Below are 20,815 nucleotides of genomic sequence, written 5' to 3' on the forward strand. Positions count from 1 at the left end.
ACTTTAAATCCCCCCTTCAAAAAAGAAAAGAAACTGATAGTATTTTAAAGCACCCTTATTATAGCCATAATTAAATCTTTTTCAAAGGAACAGTCCAACAAAACCCTAATCATATTATATTGATGTGGAAGAAAAATTACAACTACCAAGTTTTCCTACTGCCAATAATTTTAGTCAAAATATTTTAATTGTGAGAAAGCTAGACATTCCAGGAAGAGAATTTTTAATCGCCAACTCACTTTTAAAAGATCACTAAACCACTACTGCATATAATTAACATTGTTTGTTCACTATTTCATGGGCATCCTAATTTACCCCACAAAGACACAGTAGTTTCAGAAGTTACTGTCAGCATCATCACCAAATGCTTTTTGTGAATTTCATCAGAGATGGTAATATTTTTCTCATTTTTCTTTATACAGGGGCCTCAGACAAGAGTCTATAGTGAAAAATACAATTTTAATCAAAAATATAAATTAGAACCAAAGATGATAAGCCATAGTTTGACATTTCCAGCATGGCCATTCCTTTCTCCAGAGGATCTTCCCAACCCAGGGACTGAACCCAGGTCTCTTGCATGGCAGGTAGATTCTTTACCATCTGAGCTACCAGGGAAGTTTGTCTAGGATAATGAGTTTGTCTAAGATAATGTGAAATCTGTAAATTCAATTTTGAAGAACGAAAATTTACAAAATTTCTCAAAATAATAATGTAAGTTTACATACAAATCAATACAAAGGAATTCCAGACTCTAAGACTTCAGATCTTGAAAGTGAAGAACAGCTGATCATATTTTTAAATATTTAAATAAAACTCCTAGGTTAAACATACTTGGGAGAGTTCTGCCTTGGTTTTTCCCAGAGTTGATTCCTACCTGCGTGGGTCTCTCCTGCACCAAACCACACTAACTTACTTGCTCTTTGCCACCCAAGAGGGACCATTTAAGATGAAGCTGCTTCTAAGCAGCAAACTTAAAATAGTAGGGCTTTCGTTTTAGAATTATCTTATATTGATTTAACTCAATGTACTCTTTCCTGATTTCCTTTTGTTTCATATTAGCTTATTAAAAAAAAAGATTTATTTAAGTGTACTTGAAATGTAGTAGACTGTAATATATTAAGTGTACAATTTGAAGTTTTAACGTATGTATATACCCATGAAACCATCAGCACCACCAAGGGAGTGAACATTTTTGTCACTGCCAATTTTCCTGTGCCCCTTGTAATCATCATCCATTGTTCCTTGCCTCCCTCATCCAGGCAATCACTGTCATTAAAGATTAGTTTACATTTTCTATGCTTTTACATAAATGAAACACTATAGTGAGCCCCTGGTGGCTCAGATGTTAAAGAGTCTGCCTGAAGTACGGGAAACCCAGGTTCGATCCCTGTGTTGGGAGATTCCCTGCAGAAGGAAATGGCAACCCACTCCAGTATTCTTGCCTGGAGAATCTCATGGATGGAGGAGCCTGGCAGGCCACAGTCCATGGGGTCGCAGAGAGTCAGACACAACTGAGCAACTTCACTTTCTTCTTTTCTTTTCTATGGAATATAGTATTTTGTGTCTAGTTTCTTTCACTCAGCATAATTAATTAGAGGTTCATCCACATTGTTGCATGTAACAATAATTCATTCTTTTTCATTACATTAATCTGTTTTCAGTAACCCTCTTTCAAAGAGTCAAAATTCTGAGAAAAAGGACATTAAAAGTTGTCAAAAATGATATTGGGTATACAAAGATCACTGGTAATTATTTTTAAAAATAACACTTTTGGTACTTTTCTTGATCTTATACAAGCCTTGCTCAATGCTCAAGACACATTCCATTTTTTTTTTAATAGAAATGATTTATGTAGACACATGTATTACATGGCATTTTGGAATGTGAATAACCTTGTTAAGCTAAAGCAAACATGGCTGAAAATTTTTATTCATACCGGACACTATTTCAGGCTTTGTGACACTGCTATGCTTAACACAAACCTATGAAAAATAGAAGTTAGCTGACAGAACATCTTGGTCACATTAAAACTTACTTATGTTTAAATATGGCTGTCTTGTCTTAAATAGAGAATTTTACTTATGTCCTATCTATTTAGATTGTAACCAGGCCACAGGTACACATTACTGGTGTGTTTCTTCATCTTTAAGGCACCAATTCCTTACATTAGTTGCAAATGAGGTACAGAATGAGAAAAAAGACAGGCAAGGAGGAGAAGCGTTACCTGTTTTCCTAATTTTCTAACTGTAAACCAGTGTTCTTTATAGTTGCATATAAATGATCTTTCATTTCTAGAAACAGGAAAAAGCACATATGCAATATTAAGTTGAAATATTAGAATCATATTCATTTAGTTTGTCAATTAGAAAATGCTATACAAAACCTATGATGACTTAGGATTATATTTACAGTTTTAAGAATCACTGATTTTTAAAAAATTACAAAACAGCATAAATCTCTGTGGAGATCGGTGATGCCATACAGAAACAACAGCACCACACCCCATTCAAGGATCAGCTCTGCACTGCCACACATGGAGGGGTCAGGGAGGCTCGGGGGACAGATGTTCACAGACAGCCCCAAAAGGCAAACCAGGAAAACCTGAGGGGATAAAATGGGGAATATCACAACAAAAGCAGGCCAGGCTTATTTTTCCCCTTTAAGAAAGTATAAATTTAAAAATCAAATATAGGAAAAGCAAAATAATCTTACATGGGATCAATCCTGAGCCTCTGGTACTCTGGACTGTTAAACAGGATTAGTTCTAAACCCCAAACTTTCAAGGCATTGCTTATAACCTGTTAAAAAAAAAATTTTTTTTTTTAAAATTCCAAATAAGTAGTGTTAAACCACATTAGTTGTAGAAACAATTTTAGTTCATAGATAAATTTCCCCAGTAGGCTATGGGTTTTAGAGTGCATGTGCGTGTGTGTATGTGTGTGTGTGTGTGCACATGGATATATCACTATATGCACCAAATATCCATAACTAACAATATAGACGTAACATTTAAAAGAGTACCTTTTACACTAAGTTTCTGGAATTGTATGAGAACCATACAATTCCTAGATAGAACTGCCTCCAAAATCTAGATGTATATTCTATCCAGGAAGTGCTACTCTTAACACAAGTCCATTGCATTCATTTGGCTGCTATGAGTTCTGCTTTAGAAAACTGACAGTCAACTTACTATACAGAATAATGATAATTTTATGTCTATCAAAATGAATTATTTCTGAGGATTTAAACTGAAGTTTTCATCAATTCTAAACTTCTTTTATCGTGGGTTTGTGATTTGTAGGAAATCAAAAGATAAACCTGATTATTTCAAACCAAGAAAAAAACAAAAGGAAAAATTTTGAAAATTTACCACCTACCCTCCAAGGTACCCAACAAAGCAGCACGTGAGCCAGGCATGAGTATGGACAAACAGTGAATAATCTGCACTGGGCAAGTGTGGACTGGTGCCCAGAGTAGCACTGCACAAACAGGAAATGGCACGCGCTGAGCCCATTCAGGCCCCTGCTCCGGGCCCGGCAGCAGCTGTTACCTGTAACCACCCACAGTGAAGCCCTGGCTGCAAATGCTGGTGACCGAGGAGTCCAGGAGGACTGAACAGGGGAACACATACAGAGATATCTGCAGGTCCCCCAAGAGAGCTTCTGAAGAACTCTGGATCCACCTCACAGGTGTTAGGAATGGAACCAAAGAGCCACAGATGAAAGAATCAGTCTCACGAGTATCATATATATATTCACCCACAGAATTCAAGGGGAGCGATAAGTTCACAAAAAGGGAAAAGATGAAAGCTGCAGACCATAATGAAGGAATCCAATCCTGGTAGGCTGATTTAAATGCAAGGTTAGCAAAGGGTTCCCCTCTGTCCATGGGATTTCCCAGGCAAGAATACTGGAGTGGGCTGTCATTTCCTTCTCCAGGAGATCTTCCTGACCCAGGGAGCAAAACTGCGTCTCCTTCATTGGCAGGCGGATTCTCTACTGCTGATCCATGAGGGAAGCCTTTGAAATACTGTGACTTACTGGAATTACACTTATTAGCACACAGATTCAAATTAACAACCTCCTTTGAAAAAGGCCTTCTCTAAAATGAAGAATCTACTGTCCTAATTTTCATGTGTAGCTATATAGAAAACTAGTATTCTAAAGGATAATCTTATACTCTTATACTCAACCTACTGGAGGAACTTCTGAAGGTCACATCAATAGGTGACTTTGAAAGGCTGTGAAAAGCATATCCTGAGTTTACTGCCTGGGATATAAACAACACTTAGCACATCCTTGTGACTACTTACTTGAATAGAGAAAAAGCCACTGTCATCCATATTTCCAGAAGGCTGCTGTTGAATTTGGAGAGGTGGTTGGGGCAGAGATTGAGGGTGGGGAGAGAAGGGCAAAGTGTCATTAGTGTGTGCATTTAAAATAACATCTTATGCATTCCCGTCTACAAAGCCGAGAGCTGGGTTATAATTAACAAGTCAGATCCCCATTGGAAGAGCAGCTCATCCCTTTCTAAACAGTACCCACATTGTTTAAGAAGCGTGATTTAGTGAGTTTAAAATTGGTACCTGCAAAAATGTGCGATAGTCTTCACTAGTAACTCCTCCTTCCGCCATTCTCATCCTCTCTTCCTCATCTAGCTGATGTGCAATTGAAGACAATTCCACAGGGCTGAAGTATTCCCCTTGTAGTAGGTTATTCAAGCAGTGTTGAGCACAAAGTGAGCCTTCTTGCTAATATTTCCAAAAGAAAAAATTCAAATGTGATTTGTAAAACAGACTTGTACAGTATCTTCTCCAAAGATATGTAATCATTAACTTCTTAACACAGCCAAACCAAACATTTTTAGCTTTAGAAAGCATGAATAACCCAGGTATGGGCATTTTCATTTGCTAACATTTATTCCACAATTCTACCACTAATGAAACTATAATTATATGATCAGTTATATGGTCAAAACTTAATGATTTATATTAAACAAAAATCATCTATATAAAATCTCATATTTTACTAAAAATTACTCTACAATAAACATTTAGCCTCCCTCATTTTCAGTAGCTAAAATAACTTCACTTTTGGAGATTCCACGGTAAATTACTAATGCTGAAAAGAACATTTACTCCCTAGAACATGTGTTCTTTCAACAAGATTTAAATGGTTGTTCATGGGATGTTTATGTACTCCATTTAATGAGTACATTTAAATGTTCGTTCATGGAATTTCAAATCCATGAACAGATGAATTTCAAGAACTGACACAGTAAGACAAATTCTGTTCCATGTTTATGGAGACCTGTAGCTACAAAAATGAGGTTCTCTTAAAGAAAGATAAGGCACACGCTGTGGTGTAATGAGCAATACTGTCCAGAAAATCATGCTTGGAGCTCACTTCTAGACAAGGCAGCAAGGAGACCGCATCCCAGCTTGGGTCTCCAAGGCATCACTGGCTTCCTGTTATGGGGGTGGGAAGAATACAACTTTCTACAAGCCCCAGGGTCTTCAGGCACTGGGCAACTGGCTTTCTCACCCTGCTGGCACCCAAACCTAAACCCAGGCTACCTTCAACTAAGTAGCCTGAGTATCACCCGTCTCCCCTCAACAATGCTGCTCTCCTGTTTCCCTATAAGAAGGGAGACTCATGGGTGGATGAGGTCCCTCCCTGTGCACCCAGCACCGGGCTGACTCCAAGGGATGATGACAGTTGGGAGAATACCTTCTCCTGCTAATAACCCTGATGCTCTAAGTTATCCATTTCCCTAGAAAAGTCTATTCTTTAACCCAGCCTGTCTGACATCCTGCAATTTGCTCTGAGCTATGTCTCACAACAGATCCCCAAAGACCAACACCATGCAAGACACATCTTTTTCCTGATTTCATTTTCTGGGAACAAAATTCAGGAATGCAGCATCGAGACAATCTGGGTGTGAGCTTGGGGGCTGAGACAAGTTTATCTTCTTATTTTGGTGCTGAATACACAGCTTGAACTTAACGAAGGGACTACCTACCCCTCAAATCATGGCTACAATGGCGAGAAGAGTACTTGTCTGCACCTTTTCCCTTCAGCTGTATTTCTACTACCAGAAGGCACCTCCCACCGAATAATATGTGAGTTGGAGGGAAAGACCCTGATGCTAGGAAAGATTGAAGGTGGGAGGAGAAGGGGATGACAGAGGATGAGATGGCTGGATGGCATCACCGACTCATGGACATGAGTATAACTACACTCCAGGAGTTGGTGATGGACAGGGAGGTCTGGCGTGCTGCAGTCCATGGGGTCGCAAAGAGTCAGACACGACTGAGTGACTGAACTGAACAGATGTCTTACTTATACTCTAATCAAAAATGGGCAAGACAAGCAAGTACTCACAAGAGGATAGCCAATGGATTAAAAAAACACAAAAGGGGGCTCACCTTCATTTAACTATGAGAGGAATGCATATTAATGTTAACAGTATGTTATTACTACACACTCCAGAATGACTAAAATGTTGGAGAGGATTAAAGACATCAAAACTGTTTCACACTACTGACGAAAGTAAATTAGTATAACCACTTTGGAAAACTATCTGGAGTATCTACTGTAGCTTGCTGCTGCTGCTGCTGCTGCTGCTGCTAAGTCACTTCAGTCGTGTCCGACTCTGTGCGACCCCATAGACGGCAGCCCACCAGGCTCCACCGTCCCCGGGATTCTCCAGGCAAGAACACTGGAGTGGGTTGCCATTTCCTTCTTCAGTGCATGAAACTGAAAAGTCAAAGTGAAGTCACTCAGTCGTGTCCGACTCTTAGCGACCCCATGGACTGCAGCCCACCAGGCTCCTCCATCCATGGGATTTGCCAGGCAAGAGTACTGGAGTTAACATATACCAACCCTATAATCTAGTAATTCCACCATTAGGTACATAGCATAAGCAACAGAAATGCATACAGATGTACATCAAAAGACACGTATAACAATGTTCATAGATGCATTATTTGTACTGGCCCCCAAACTGGAAACTACCCAAATGCTCCTCACAGTCCAGTGGCTAAAATGTGTGATATTCACAAAGAAACACTATATAACATACTATGTAACAATGAGTTGCTCAGTTGCCACCTGATTCTTTGTAACCCCATGGATTGTAGCCTCCCAGGCTCCTCAGTCTGTGGAATTCTCCCAGGCAAGAATACTGGAGTGGGTTGCCATTTCCTACTCCAGGGGATCTTCCTGACCCACGGATTGAACCTGGGTCTACCTGCATTGCAGGCAGATTTTTTACCATATGAGCCATCAAGGAAGCCCTATTATATTGGCCACCAAACTGGAAACTACTCAAAGGCTCCTCCCAGAAGTATGGCTAAATTGTGTTACATTCACAAAGAAATACTATATAACAACATACTATGCAACAGAAAATTGACTATATACTAGTGAGTTAACTACAACTACCTGCAACAAAATGCGTAACTCAATCAGTGTTAAACACAGTTCAGTTCAGTCTCCTGTTGGACTCTTTGCAACCCCATGAATCACAGCACACACAAGACAGACTCAAAAGAGTATACTCTATATGATTCCATTTACAAAATCTCAAAACAGACAAAACTGATTAATTGATGATGTTAGAAATCAGGATAGAGGTTATCCTTGCAGGGGTGGAGGGAGACATGGTATCCTGGAAGAGGACACAGGGGGCTTACAGGATGCAGGTAAATGGTCTATTACTTGATGTAAGTATTATTTACACAACGTGTCCATTTCATGAGAATTCACTGAGCTGTATTCTTATGATCTGGGTGCCCCTACATGAGTTATCCTTAATAAAAAATTCAAATAACAACAAAAAGTCTCTATTAAGGTAGGCTATTTCACTTCAAGAGCTACCTAATAGTGACCAGATACTGCAAACAGCAGAGGTAGGATTCAAACCCAGGCAGAGTTTGTACTATTAACACTTCCTTAAGCCACTTATTTGGAACTTGGTGAATCTTAAACCTCAAATAGCCTGAAGATGGATGGGAAAGAGCAGTCTCTCACACACACACACAACAAAAACATCATGAATGTCATAAGGTCAACACTCAGCATCTTTCCAGTATTTTCACTAATCTTAAATATAATCCCAACAAGTTTGGTTATCATTCTCAGTTGTAAATGCATAAAAGTATCAATTCAGATGGCAAAATAATAACCTCACCAAGAGCAGTCAGCAATAGAAGTGATAATGACAGAAAGCAGGTACCAGAACCAAAAAAAAAAAAAAAAAAAAAAAATTGAAACAACAACAACAAAAAACCAGTACTAGGTGGCCATGTAGCATTAAGGGTTTAAGTTAGGGACTGGCAAACTCTAGCCCATGGGCCATATTCACTCTGCCCCAGTAGCTAAGAATGATTTTCACATTTTTAGATGCTTGGGAAAGCATACAGATACACACACACACACACATCAATATGTGAGAATATAAATGACTCGCAAAGTCTAAAATATTTACAGAAAACCTGTTTATATAAACAGCACCATATCATCTTAGATGCTCAAGGAACACTCTTGATTCATTCAGATATTTATTGAACATCTACTATGTGCCAGATACTGGGGCTATATCAATAAACAACTCGAGTTTACATTTCAATTTATTAAAGGGCACTTCAACTTATTAAAGGGCCACTTATTAAAGTGACAACTCTGAAAATGGGGAAATCAGAACTCCAAGAGGAAGTGGCTGCAAAATTCTCTGCAGGCAGACATCCCTACATGCACAGATTCCTATCGGCCACAGTTGGTTCTCTGGCTCTCCAAATCCAGGACCTGGAGTTAAATACATGAGGAGCAGGGGAAGGGAGTGCTCTGGAAAATGTCATATTGATTGAAACATCCCCAAAATGGCCTCTGTAGAAGATGGGCAACAGGTCCGTGGTTATAGGTGCTTTCCTTACCTCTGAAACATCCCTGTAGAACTTGGGTCTTCATTTGCTAAGTACATGTAAGGTGATGAGGGTAAATGTGTTCTTGAAAAGTCTTTAAATCTATATTCAGGCTGATAATTCAGAGTGACTGCTCTAAGTTAAGTGGATTTTCATTAGGCTAGTGTCCAACTTCTTCTGATCCCATGATTAAGTGGTTACCCTCACTGCAATCTATCTAAACTAGGTACCAATGAATATTGTTTTTTAAAAAAAAAAACAACAGAACAAAACATTGCATGGTCCTCAAAAAGTGATGTGGAAAAATTTAAAGTTTTCAATGTGAAACATCTGGTCCTACACCAAATCTTCTGAAATTAGTCATAAAAATATGTCCACTCAATGTTCTTTTCATCCAATCTCCTTAGCCAAGCAACTTAATTTCTCTTGTCCAGGATTCATATATGTCAGCCAACTGAAAAGATTAGTGATAATCAAACACTGAGTCCTTCCTCATCCACCAAAAAAAAAAAAAATCTGAAATGTTTTCTATAAAGAAAAGCATTCCATAACAATTTGTTTGAATTTATACTGCACTTCCTTTGTCTCTGATTGCTTTGATTGCTGTGTGTGTGCATTTTAAAATGGATATATAAGTATTTAACAAAACACAACCCCTTTGCTCCTACTAAATAACAGCCTCAGCAGCAACTCATTCCAAACATGAAACTATTATGAAATAAGATATGTGTTTAAGCCGACCTGAGGAAGGTTTCATTCACACTCAAATGAAATGGTAATTGTATGCGAAAAAAGACGAGTTTATCCACATGCCACAAACATTAATCTTCAAGTGCATAGTCATGGAAGAATCAAAGCACAATGGGCTAGGCAGACAACAACATTATTCCTGCCCATCCTTAATACCTAACAAGAAAGCTGGCCTCCTGATCCGGAAAGATGCCACTACCGAAAGAAACGAAACCCAAACACCTCGTAACAGAAACTCTTGTGACGACTTCCCAGTGCAGAGGCGCACCGGGTTCCCTACTTCACTTCGCTGAAGTGTCACGCCCTCCATGGGACGAGCCAAGGTCCCTGCCTCGAGAGGCTTACGGACCCAGTGCAGGACAAGGATCTAAGTGTATGGGAGATTCCAATATAGAACGGAGAAGCCCAGAGAAGGAAAAGTTAATTCTTCCAAGGACTAGAACTGGCAGAGTGGGGTGGAATTGGGAAGGATAGAGGGAGATGTCCGAGAGGTGACTAGCTAGGATGTGGGGAGACGGAGAGAGGGGGACAGGAGAAGAAATTTCACGGAAAGTGGAGGGGAAGCGCAGAAGCCATCTCCTCTCTCGTGCCCGGAGGCGCCCCCGGCCCGGCCCTTATCCCGTCCCGGCTTCCTAAACATCCCCGGACGGGGTCTCCTCCGGATCCTCCGGCACGGGCCTTGGGGTGCAATGGGGACAGGGGCGAAGCTCCCCTCGCCGGGAAGCTCCTCCCGCCCGGCGAGATCTGGATGGGGGCCTCTCGGGCCCCACCCAGCTCCCCGGGAGGCGGCGTTTCCGCGCCCCACGCCCGCCACCGCGCCGTGGACAGCTCCCCACCGAACGTGGACACTCACTTTTTCGTGGAAGATGGACTCCATGTTTATTTGTCTGGAGCCAACGGCCCCGGCGCCGAACCACCCCCCTCCAGCTCCGCCCCCGGCCCCACCCCTCCGCCCCGCCCCGCCCCCCCCGCGGTCTGCCCTGCCCACGTGCCTCACGTAGACCAATAATCCCCGAGAATGCGAGTCACGTGGAGAGACGAGGCGTGAACGCTGGGGCGGTAAATGAGGGGCACGTGACCTTCGTAGCGCATCCTAGCATCCCTGGGTTAGCCCCCTCAAGCTGAGGAGTGCTGCAGCGCCTCCTGCCGTATGGAGGATCATCTCCCCTTCCCACTCATTTTGATGGATTCTTAAGCTTCTAGGGATATGTTTTGAATAAGGATCACTGAGGTTCTATGTTCTTTTTGTTTTCTACTTTTACTTTGCATTTGTATTGTCTTTTTTTTTATCATATTTGCTTACGGTAATTTAGTATCTTTCTCCTCCCCCACAGAAATTTTCATTGCATCCCTCAACACTGACCACGTGTGTGAAAATGAAAGTTATTATCTACATAGGACTTACTGGCAGGCGGGCACTCTTGGAAGTGCTTTGCATATGTTAAGAAATTTAATACTGCAAACTTTGATGTAGGCATTATTATCCCTCTTTTACACACGGGGAAAGTGAGTCATGAAGATAGAACAGCACAACTAGAAAGTCCAGACACCTTGTTACTAGATGTAAGTGTTCTGGCCCAAAGTGGAAGCATAAACTGAGGGAGGTGAAAAGCCCGGTACAGTGGTGGAGGAAGCTTGAAGGAGCAGGATAAGCGCAGGTCTTGTATCCTGAACCCAGGTTAAGGAGGGTGTGCTTTTTTTTTTTTTTTTTTAATCTTCTTGGCACACTGGCATGGAGGACCTTAGTTCCCAGGTGAAGGATTGAACCCAAGTCGCCTACATTGGAAGCATGGAGTCTTAACCAATAGACTGCCAAGGAAGCCCTAGGAAGGTGTTCTTTTTACAGGCAATGGGGAGCTATGGAAAGATTTTACAAGGAGGTGAGACAGACGCAGATGCGTGTTTTAGAGTGACCAGTTTGGCGGAAGCAGAGATCCATTACTGGGAGAGATGACAGTGTTTGGACTAGCATCATAACTTAGTGATGGAAGGAGACCATTTTGAGAGATAATTAGCAAGTGAGACTGAAAATATGAAAGTGTCCCACCCTTTGAGACCCATACACCGTAGCCTGTCAGCCTCCTCTGTCCATGGAATCCTCCAGGCAGGAATATTGGCGTGGGTAGCCATTCCCTTCTCCAGGAGATCTTCTAGATCCAGGACTTGAACCCCATGTCTCCAGTATTGTAGGCAGATTCTTTACCATCTAAGCCACCAAGTAGGGAGACTCAACCAAACTTGGTGAGAGAGTGGGGAATGAGAGGGAGAGAAATGTTAGGGTCAGACTTCTGGGTTTCTGCCCTAGGTAGCCACTGTAGCAGGAAGGTTAGTCACTGAGGTGGGGAATAATTGGGAGGAGAAGCTTTGGGGAGGAGAAAAAGACAAAGAATTTACGCTTTGTAGATATGGGTTGAATGTGAAATATCTATGAGATATTCAATGTGGAGGTGGATGGGTGGGTAGATAGATAAGTTGTTTGGCTGTGGAATGGGGAGTTGTTGCATTAACAAAAGGGAACTGAAACCACAGAGGTGAATATAATCATCTTGGGAAAAGGAAGAAACTGGGAAGAGGATCTAGCAGCGCCCTGAGGGTAGAGAAGGAATAGCTAGGGAGGGAGGAGAGCAGGAGGGTGTAATGTTATGGAAGACCTGCAAAGGAAATGTTTCAAAGAGCAGTTAGTGTCTTTTGCCATCCAGAAGTCCAGCAGCACAGGGACTTATAAGAGCCCACTAAATCGTGTTGCTACGGAGACCATTAGTGACCTTGGTGAGTCCATGTCCAAGGGGCAGTGGGAGGCAAGGAAATGAAACTGCCTGTGAGGACCAGGTGCTCAAGTGAAGAATCTGGTTATCATTTGTCAAGTGTCTCTGCATGTACAGTCCACAGTCTTGTATTGGAAATAGTATTCTTAAGAAATTGTAGCCTACCTGGGGAAACAGATCATGGTCTCAGGAAGTGAAAAAGAATAGGCAAACGAGTTTTTCTGGGTTTTTTTTTTTTTAAGAAACTGTGTGTCTGTGTAGAGAAACATGTTTTGTTTTTAATTTTTCATGTACATGCATTACAGAACTCTGGAAGAATATACAGAAAACTCAGAGGTTACATGTTTGAGTGGGAAGGGGTCTAGGCAAATGGTGCCAAGAGTGGGATGGAGACTTTTTACTGTATACCATTTGGGTCTTGATTTTTTGTAAATATTTGCTTACTTGACTGTACCTCATCTTGGTTGTGGCCTGTGGGATCTAATTCCCACACCAGGGATCAAGCCTGGGCCCCCTGCGTTAGGAGCACAGAGTCTCAGCCACTGGACCACTAAGGAAGTTCCTAGTCTTGATTTTTGAGTTAATAATGTATTACTAATTCAGAAAAATATGTGGTTGTGTTCATTTCCTATTTTGTAGCAAATTACCACAAACTTGGTGACTTAAAACAAAACTTTATTCTCATTGCCCTTGTGGCCAGAAATCTGAACCCAAGGTGTCAGAGGGCCCTGCTCTTTCTGAAGCATCTAGTGGCAAGTTCTTTCTTGCTTCCTTCAGCGTCTGGTAGCTTCCTGGTGTTCCTTAGCTTGTGGCAACCTAACTCCAATTTCTGCCTCTGCCTTTACATGGCCTTCTTTCTGTGTCTCTTTGTGTCCTCTCCTCTTATAAAACACCAATCATTGAATTTAGGTTCCACTCTAGTCCAAGGTAATTCATTCCGATTCCAAAGAAAGGAAATGCAAAAGAATGCTCAAACTACCGCACAATTGCACTCATCTCACATGCTAGTAAAGTAATGCTCAAAATTCTCCAAGCCAGGCTTCAGCAATACGTGAACCGTGAACTCCCTGATGTTCAAGCTGGTTTTAGAAAAGGCAGAGGAACCAGAGATCAAATTGGCAACATCCGCTGGATCATGGCAAAAGCAAGAGAGTTCCAGAAAAACATCTATTTCTGCTTTATTGACTATGCCAAAGCCTTTGACTGTGTGGATCACAATAAACTGTGGAAAATTCTGAAAGAGATGGGAATACCAGACCACCTGACCTGCCTCTTGAGAAATCTGTATGCAGGTCAGGAAGCAACAGTTAGAACTGGACATGGAACAACAGACTGGTTCCAAATAGAAAAAGGAGTACGCCAAGGCTGTATATTGTCACCCTGCTTATTTAACTTCTATGCAGAGTACATCATGAGAAACGCTGGACTGGAAGAAACACAAGCTGGAATCAAGATTGCCGGGAGAAGTATCAATCACCTCAGATATGCAGATGACACCACCCTTATGGCAGAAAGTGAAGAGGAGCTAAAAAGCCTCTTGATAAAAGTGAAAGAGGAGAGGGAAAAAGTTGGCTTAAAGTTCAACATTCAGAAAATGAAGATCATGGCACCTGGTCCCATCACTTCATGGGAAATAGATGGGGAAACAAGTGTCAGACTTTATTTTTCTGGGCTCCAAAATCACTGCAGATGGTGACTGTAGCCATGAAATTAAAAGACGCTTACTCCTTGGAAGAAAAGTTATGACCAACCTAGATAGTATATTCAAAAGCAGAGACATTACTTTGCTGACTAAGGTCTGTCTAGTCGAGGCTATGGTTTTTCCTGTGGTCATGTATGGATGTGAGAGTTGGACTGTGAAGAAGGCTGAGTGCCGAAGAATTGATGCTTTTGAACTGTGGTGTTGGAGAAGACTCTTGGGAGTCCCTTGGACTGCAAGGAGATCCAACCAGTCCATTCTGAAGGAGATCAGCCCTGGGATTTCTTTGGAAGGAATGATGCTGAGGCTGAAACTCCAGTACTTTGGCCACCTCATGAGAAGAGTTGACTCATTGGAAAAGACTCTGATGTTGGGAGGGATTGGAGGCAGAAGAAGGGGACAACCGAGGATGAGATGGCTGGATGGCATCACTGACTCGATGGACGTGAGTCTGAGTGAAGTCTGGGAGTTGGTGATGGACAGGGAGGCCTGGTGTGCTGCAATTCATGGGGTCGTAAAGAGACACGACTGAGCAACTGAACTGAACTGAACTGAACTAAATATATTGGCAAAGACTCTATTTCCAAATAATGTCTTTGATTCTGGATGAATTTGAATTTTGGAGGATCATGATTCAACTCTGCTGCTGCTGCTAAGTCACTTCAGTCATGTCCGACTCTGTGCAGCCCCATAGACGGCAGCCCACCAGGCTCCCTTGTCCCTGGGATTCTCCAGGCAAGAACACTGGAGTGGGTTGCCATTTCCTTCTCCAATGCATGAAAGTGAAAAGTGAAAAGTGAAGTCGCTCAGTCGTGTCTGACCCTAAGCGACCCCATGGACTGCAGCCTACCAGGCTCCTCCATCCATGGGATTTTCCAAGCAAGAGTACTGGAGTGAGGTGCCATTGCCTTCTCTACTGTAATTAATTGCTTGTGTGTGCTCAGTTCTTTCAGTCATGTCTGACTCTGAGACCCTATGGAATGTAGCCTGCCAGGCTGCTCTGTCCATGGGATTCTCCAGGCAAGAATACTGGAGTGGGTTGTCATGCCCTCCTCCAGGGGATCTTCCCAACCTAGGGATCAACCCACGTCTCTCATGTCTCCTGCACTGGGAGGAGGTTTCTTTACCACTAGCACCTCCTGGGAAACCAGATTAATTCCTTACTGGGATGTATTAATAAACTTTCCCAAATGACTGTATGCTGCTGCTACTGCTGCTAAGTCACTTCAGTTGTGTCTGATTTTGTGCGACCCTGTAGACGGCAGCCCACCAGGCTCCCTCGTCCCTGGGATTCTCCAGGCAAGAACACTGGAGTGGGTTGCCATTTCCTTCTCCAACGCATGAAAGTGAAAAGTGAAAGTGAAGTCACTCAGTCGTGTCCGACCCTTAGCGACCCCATGGACTGTAGCCTACCAGGCTCCTCCATCCATGGGATTTTCCAGGCAAGAGTACTGGAGTGGGGTGCCATTGCCTTCTCTGAATGACTGTATAGATTTGTTCAAATCCTTAGCATGTGGAACAGTACCTGGAAATATTTAGTAATGTTGAATTACTGATTACTTCATTAGGCTTCACTACATATTGAGCATGTGATTAATAGCAAACAGCATAAAATGAAAAGATCACTGCCTGGAAGTCAGACTCCAAGCTGTGGGTTTGGCTTTGCCACTGAAGCCATGTGTGAGTTGGGTATTAGATTTGTTGCATTTCCTATCTGATAACTCCCCTCGATATTTGGCACATCCCAAATGTGACCTTCATAAGGTAACTCATATTGTTCATCAAAACTGAGAGACCACACTCTCCAGGAAGTGTTCCCTCCTCTTCAACTAATGAAGAAGTCCCTGTCCCTGTTCTGAGCTCTTGTGTGTGTCTGTATCATATGTGGTACCTTTCATACAGTATCATAATAGTTGGTTTGACCATATGTTTTCACTAATACCCCGTAAATGGCAGGTGCATTGCATGCTCAGTTACTTAGTTATGTCTGACTCTGCAACCCTAGGTAGCCTACCAGGATCCTCTGTCCATGGGATTCTCCTGGCAAGAATACTGGAGTGGCTTGCCATTTCTTTCTGCAGGGGATCTTCCTCACCTAGGGATTGAACCCACATCTCCTGTATCTCCTTGCATTGGCAGGAGGATTCTTTACCATTGAACCACCTGAGAAGCCCATAAATGGCAAGGATCCATGTCTTATGTGACTTTATGTTTCTTGTAGTCAGTGTCTTTCAGATAAACTAATTAAGCTAGTATCTGAAAATCATTCCTGATTCTTTCCTCTCCCCATTTTCCCATGTCACCTTTTGTTCCAATCAGTCCTCAAATGCTGTGTGTTCATGTCCCTTTCCTGTCTGCATTGCTACTGCTTTGCCCTCTTAGTCTCTTCTGTAGTCCAGTCCCAGGATCTCTGAATCGGTCTTCTAATTCCAGTTGTAATATGTTCAACTCATAGCGCTGTCAGTGATCTTTCAAGAATGTAAACCTCACCAATATTTCTCTGAACAAATGGAATGTGACTATGTATCAGGCACTGGAACTATAATCATGAAAGAGACAGTTTCACTTCCACAGAGCTTATATTGGGAGGAATCTTTACATACATAATAATTACACAATATTACTCTATTTGAAATCTTTCAATGGCTTCCTGTTGCTGGTTTAAAAAGTTCTTTGTGATCCAGACCAAGTACCTATCTGGTTTTATCTCCCAGAATTCCCTCTGCTCCAGTCACACCAGCTTCCCTTGACTTCTGGAAATCCTCTGAGGAAAAGTCCTTTGTGCCATCACTATACCTGGCACCTGCCTGTGGGGCCCTAAATGGGAAACCTTAAAAGAGATGGGTTAGCTTTGCAGTCGGAAACTAAGATGGCGCCTGGCGGAAGAGATAGGGGCGTGGTCTATGTTATGATTGGCTCTTTTGATTTCTGTGCACGTGGACAGCACGTGATCACCATAGACTCCTGTTATAATGAAGGCACATGACGATTTGACCTTTACCGAGATTGGTGCAACTATGGCATATTACGATTTGACCTTTAACGTGATTGGTGCAACTATGGCACATGACGATTTCACCTTTAACGTGATTGGTGCAACTATAGAAAGTCCCTCGCAAAACCCCCCTGCTTGCCTATATAAACCAAGAGTTTGTGGCAATAAAGCGCAACTGGTTAGACGGAACCCCCGTCACGTCTGATTGTGTCTCTCTCGCCGAGGGGCTGGGTTGGCGGACAGCAGGCTCACCTCTCCTCGGGATCCCTAGGCTTTGCTGAGGGAAGTTCCACTGCCTCTCTCTTTCTGCGGAGCACCCCCCTGCACCTGCCTACTTTAAACTCTCATTACAACATACTGGACTAATTTATATGCTACTGAACTATCATCTTTTGAAGGTCAGAGGAGTCTTACTCTATATCAGGGTTGGTGCAAGTAGTGAATAAATGCAAGGATTTTGGGGGGGCACAAAGTATTACAAGAGTTCAGTAGGAAGATGAGAGGTTACTGAGCTAAATCAAGAAAGAGTTCCTGGAGACAGAGGAGATGGAACAGACGTACTTCCAGGAAACATCTGTCAGCTTGGATAGCTCAACTTTTCTCTAAATCTACTTAATTGAAATCAAGTGAACAAGTGAGATTGCACAAGGATAGATCTTCTTGAGCACAGACTCTTTTAAACTGGCCTATATTTTGTTCCCCCAACCAAATAGTTTAACAGAATTTTTAATGTGACATTTTAATATGTATCAGCATAAATGTCCTGAGTCCTGAAAAGAATGTGACGAGACTATCATTTCATTATTTCACTTCCCCTAAATCCAATCTTACCAAAAACAAAATTTGCTTTCCAAAAAGAGGTAGTTGGATATAACAGATGACGTGTGTGTATACAGAGAAGCCATAAGCACAATCATGACTACAAACATACTGTACCCATTTCCTCATGCCCATACATAATCCTTTTCTCCAGCTCCTTCCTGGAGCCCACTCACTCCCTGGCAGCCACTGACCTGCTTTGTTATTCTAGATTAGTCTGCAGTTTCTAACACTATGTATAAATGTGTGTATCAATAGACCATTCCTTTTTATTGCAGAGTAGTATTCCATTAATACAATTTACTCCTTTGTTGATGGGCATTTGGGTTCTCTGTAATTTTTGGCTTTTACAAATAGAGCTGCTATGAACATTTGTGTAGACATCTCTGTGTGGATATATGCTTTCTTTTGGCATGTATGCATTTCTTCTGGGTAAATACCTCAGAGAAGAATGGCTGGATCAGATGGTAGGTGTATGTTTATCTTGAAACTGCTCCACTGTTTTCTAAAGTGGTACAACTCCTAGCGGTTTTACATTTTCCATTCTTGCCAGCAGTGCGAGTTCCAGTTGCTCCACACCCTTGCAAACACTTGATAAGATCAGTCTCGTTAATTTTAACCATTCTTGGAGAAGGAAATGGCAATCCACTCCAGTACTGTTGCCTGGAAAATCCCATGGACAGCGGAGCCTGGTACGCTACAGTCTATGGGGTCGCAAAGAGTCGGACACGACTGAGTGACTTCACTTCACTTCAGCAGATGTGCAGTGATTTCTTGCTGTGGTTTTCATTTGCATTTCCCTAATGACTACTAATTTCGAGCATCTTTTCACATGCATATCTGCCATTTTCATATCCCTTTTTCAGTGAAGTACCTGTTAAAAATCTTTTGCTTTTTAAAAATTTGGTTATCTTATTATTGAGTTCTTTACATATTCTCGGAGAATGGCACCCTACTCCAGTACTCTTGCCTGGAAAATCCCATGGATGGAGGAGCCTGGTGGGCTGCAGTCCATGGGGTCGCTAAGAGTCGGACACGACTGAGCGACTTCACTTTCACTTTTCACTTTCATGCATTGGAGAGGGAAATGGCAACCCACTCCAGTGTTCTTGCCTGGAGAATCCCAGGGACGGTGGAGCCTAGTGGGCTGCCGTCTATGGGGTCACAGAGTCCGACATGACTGAAGTGACTTAGCAGCTTACATATTCTAGATATAACTTCTTTGTTGTGTATGTTTTGCAAATAGTTTCTCCTCATCTGTGGCTGCATTTCCACTATCTTGTGTTTTCTTTTAAATTGAAGGGTAATTACTTTGCAGTATTGCATTGGTTTCTACTAAACATCATGAATCAGCCATAGGTTTACCCATGTCCTCTCCCACCTGAACATCACTTCCACCTCTCTAGGTTGTTACTGAGCCCCGGTTTGAGTTCCCTGAGTCATACAGCAAATTCCATTGGCTATTTTACATAAGGTAATGTATGTTTCCATGTTACTACCTCCATACCTCCCACCCTTTCCTTCTCCCTTTAAGTGCCTTTTAAAAAAATTTTTGCCACACTGCATGGCATGTGGGGGTCCTAGTTCACTGACTAGGGACTGAACCCATGTCTCCTGCATTGGAATCACAGAATCTTGTCAGGGAAGTGTATGCTCCTCGGTTCTGTCTGGTCACAACAAAGATTTGGAGTGATGGACATTTAAGCCCTTGGTGCGTCACAGCTCTCAGGTCTTGCACAGACCATGCTATAGCTCTTAGACAAATCAGTGTTACATATAGCTCCATGCTACAGCTCTATTTTATTTAGAAGATAGCAAGAGAATCCATCCTCAGGCGCAAGGGCATGCTGACCCAAAGACGTGAAGAGAAGACTGGGGGAGTGCAGCAGCGCGTGGGGCGGGGGGTGGGGGAGACAGCGAGCAGGCTTTGGCTCCTCTTTTATGTTTTTTCCTTCCCCCTGGGCCTGCCTTATGTAAACTGGGCTAGCCAGGAGTGCTGTTTGTTCTACCTGAGGTCCTCACTCAGGTCCTCGGACCTTCCTTTGTTCTATTTTTGCGGGCTTTTCCCTTCCTTGTCTTTTCAGTTCAGTCGCTCAGTCATGTCCGACTCTTTGTGGCCCGAGGAATCGCAGCACGCCAGGCCTCCCTGTCCATCACCAACTCCCAGAGTTCACTCAGACTCACGTCCACCGAGTCCGTGATGCCATCCAGCCATCTCATCCTCGGTCATCCCCTTCTTCTCCTGCCCCCAGTCCCTCCTAGCATCAGAGTCTTTTCCAATGAGTCCAACTCTTCTCATGAGGTGGCCAAAGTACTGGAGTTTCAGCCTCAGCATCATTCCTTCCTTCCAAAGAAATCCCAGGGTCGATCTCCTTGTAGTCCAAGGGACTCTCAAGAGTCTTCTCCAACACCAGAGTTCAAAAGCACCAATTCTTCGGCGCTCAGCCTTCTTCACAGTCCAACTCTCACATCCTTGTCTTTTAGCCACCGCCATCTTGGACTCCTGTTTCCTATTCTACCTACCTAACAAACTTAACTACTGAACCCCCAGGAAAGTCCCTGAATAGTGTCTTTTAAAGAGCAAGTTTTTAATTTTGATAAAGTATGTCTTGGTTTTAAAAACTGGCGCATGCTTTATACGTTATGTTTAAGAATCTTTGCTAACCCCAAGGTCACTAAAATTTTTGGTTATTGATTTTTAGCAAATAAAATCCTACCATATTCTTTTTAGAGATCCTTTGAAGCACAAGGTTTGAAAAAAATTTCTGAATAGTTGGGCTATGATTCGGTGACTATTTTTTAATCACTACGTCTGTTATCGAAATGGGAGAGATTATTTCAGCACAAAAAAGATCACACTTAAA

At 42.4% G+C, this 20,815-nt stretch overlaps 1 protein-coding gene across 1 annotated transcript in view; it reads right to left on the reverse strand.

Annotated features, from left to right (window-relative positions):
- Window positions 1-10,550, reverse strand: part of ATXN3 (ataxin 3) — a 34,290-nt gene extending 23,740 nt beyond the window's left edge. Inside the window, exons 1-5 of the mRNA XM_052659842.1 lie at window positions 10,527-10,550; window positions 4,586-4,750; window positions 4,313-4,357; window positions 2,713-2,798; window positions 2,225-2,291 (exon numbers count right to left, since the gene is read on the reverse strand). Coding sequence (XP_052515802.1) covers window positions 2,225-2,291; window positions 2,713-2,798; window positions 4,313-4,357; window positions 4,586-4,750; window positions 10,527-10,550 — 387 coding nt within the window. The remainder of the gene's footprint in view (window positions 1-2,224; window positions 2,292-2,712; window positions 2,799-4,312; window positions 4,358-4,585; window positions 4,751-10,526) is intronic.
- Window positions 10,551-20,815: the final 10,265 nt, after the last annotated feature.

Source organism: Budorcas taxicolor, chromosome 21 (genome assembly GCF_023091745.1).
Source record: "Budorcas taxicolor isolate Tak-1 chromosome 21, Takin1.1, whole genome shotgun sequence".
Taxonomy (NCBI): domain Eukaryota; kingdom Metazoa; phylum Chordata; class Mammalia; order Artiodactyla; family Bovidae; genus Budorcas; species Budorcas taxicolor.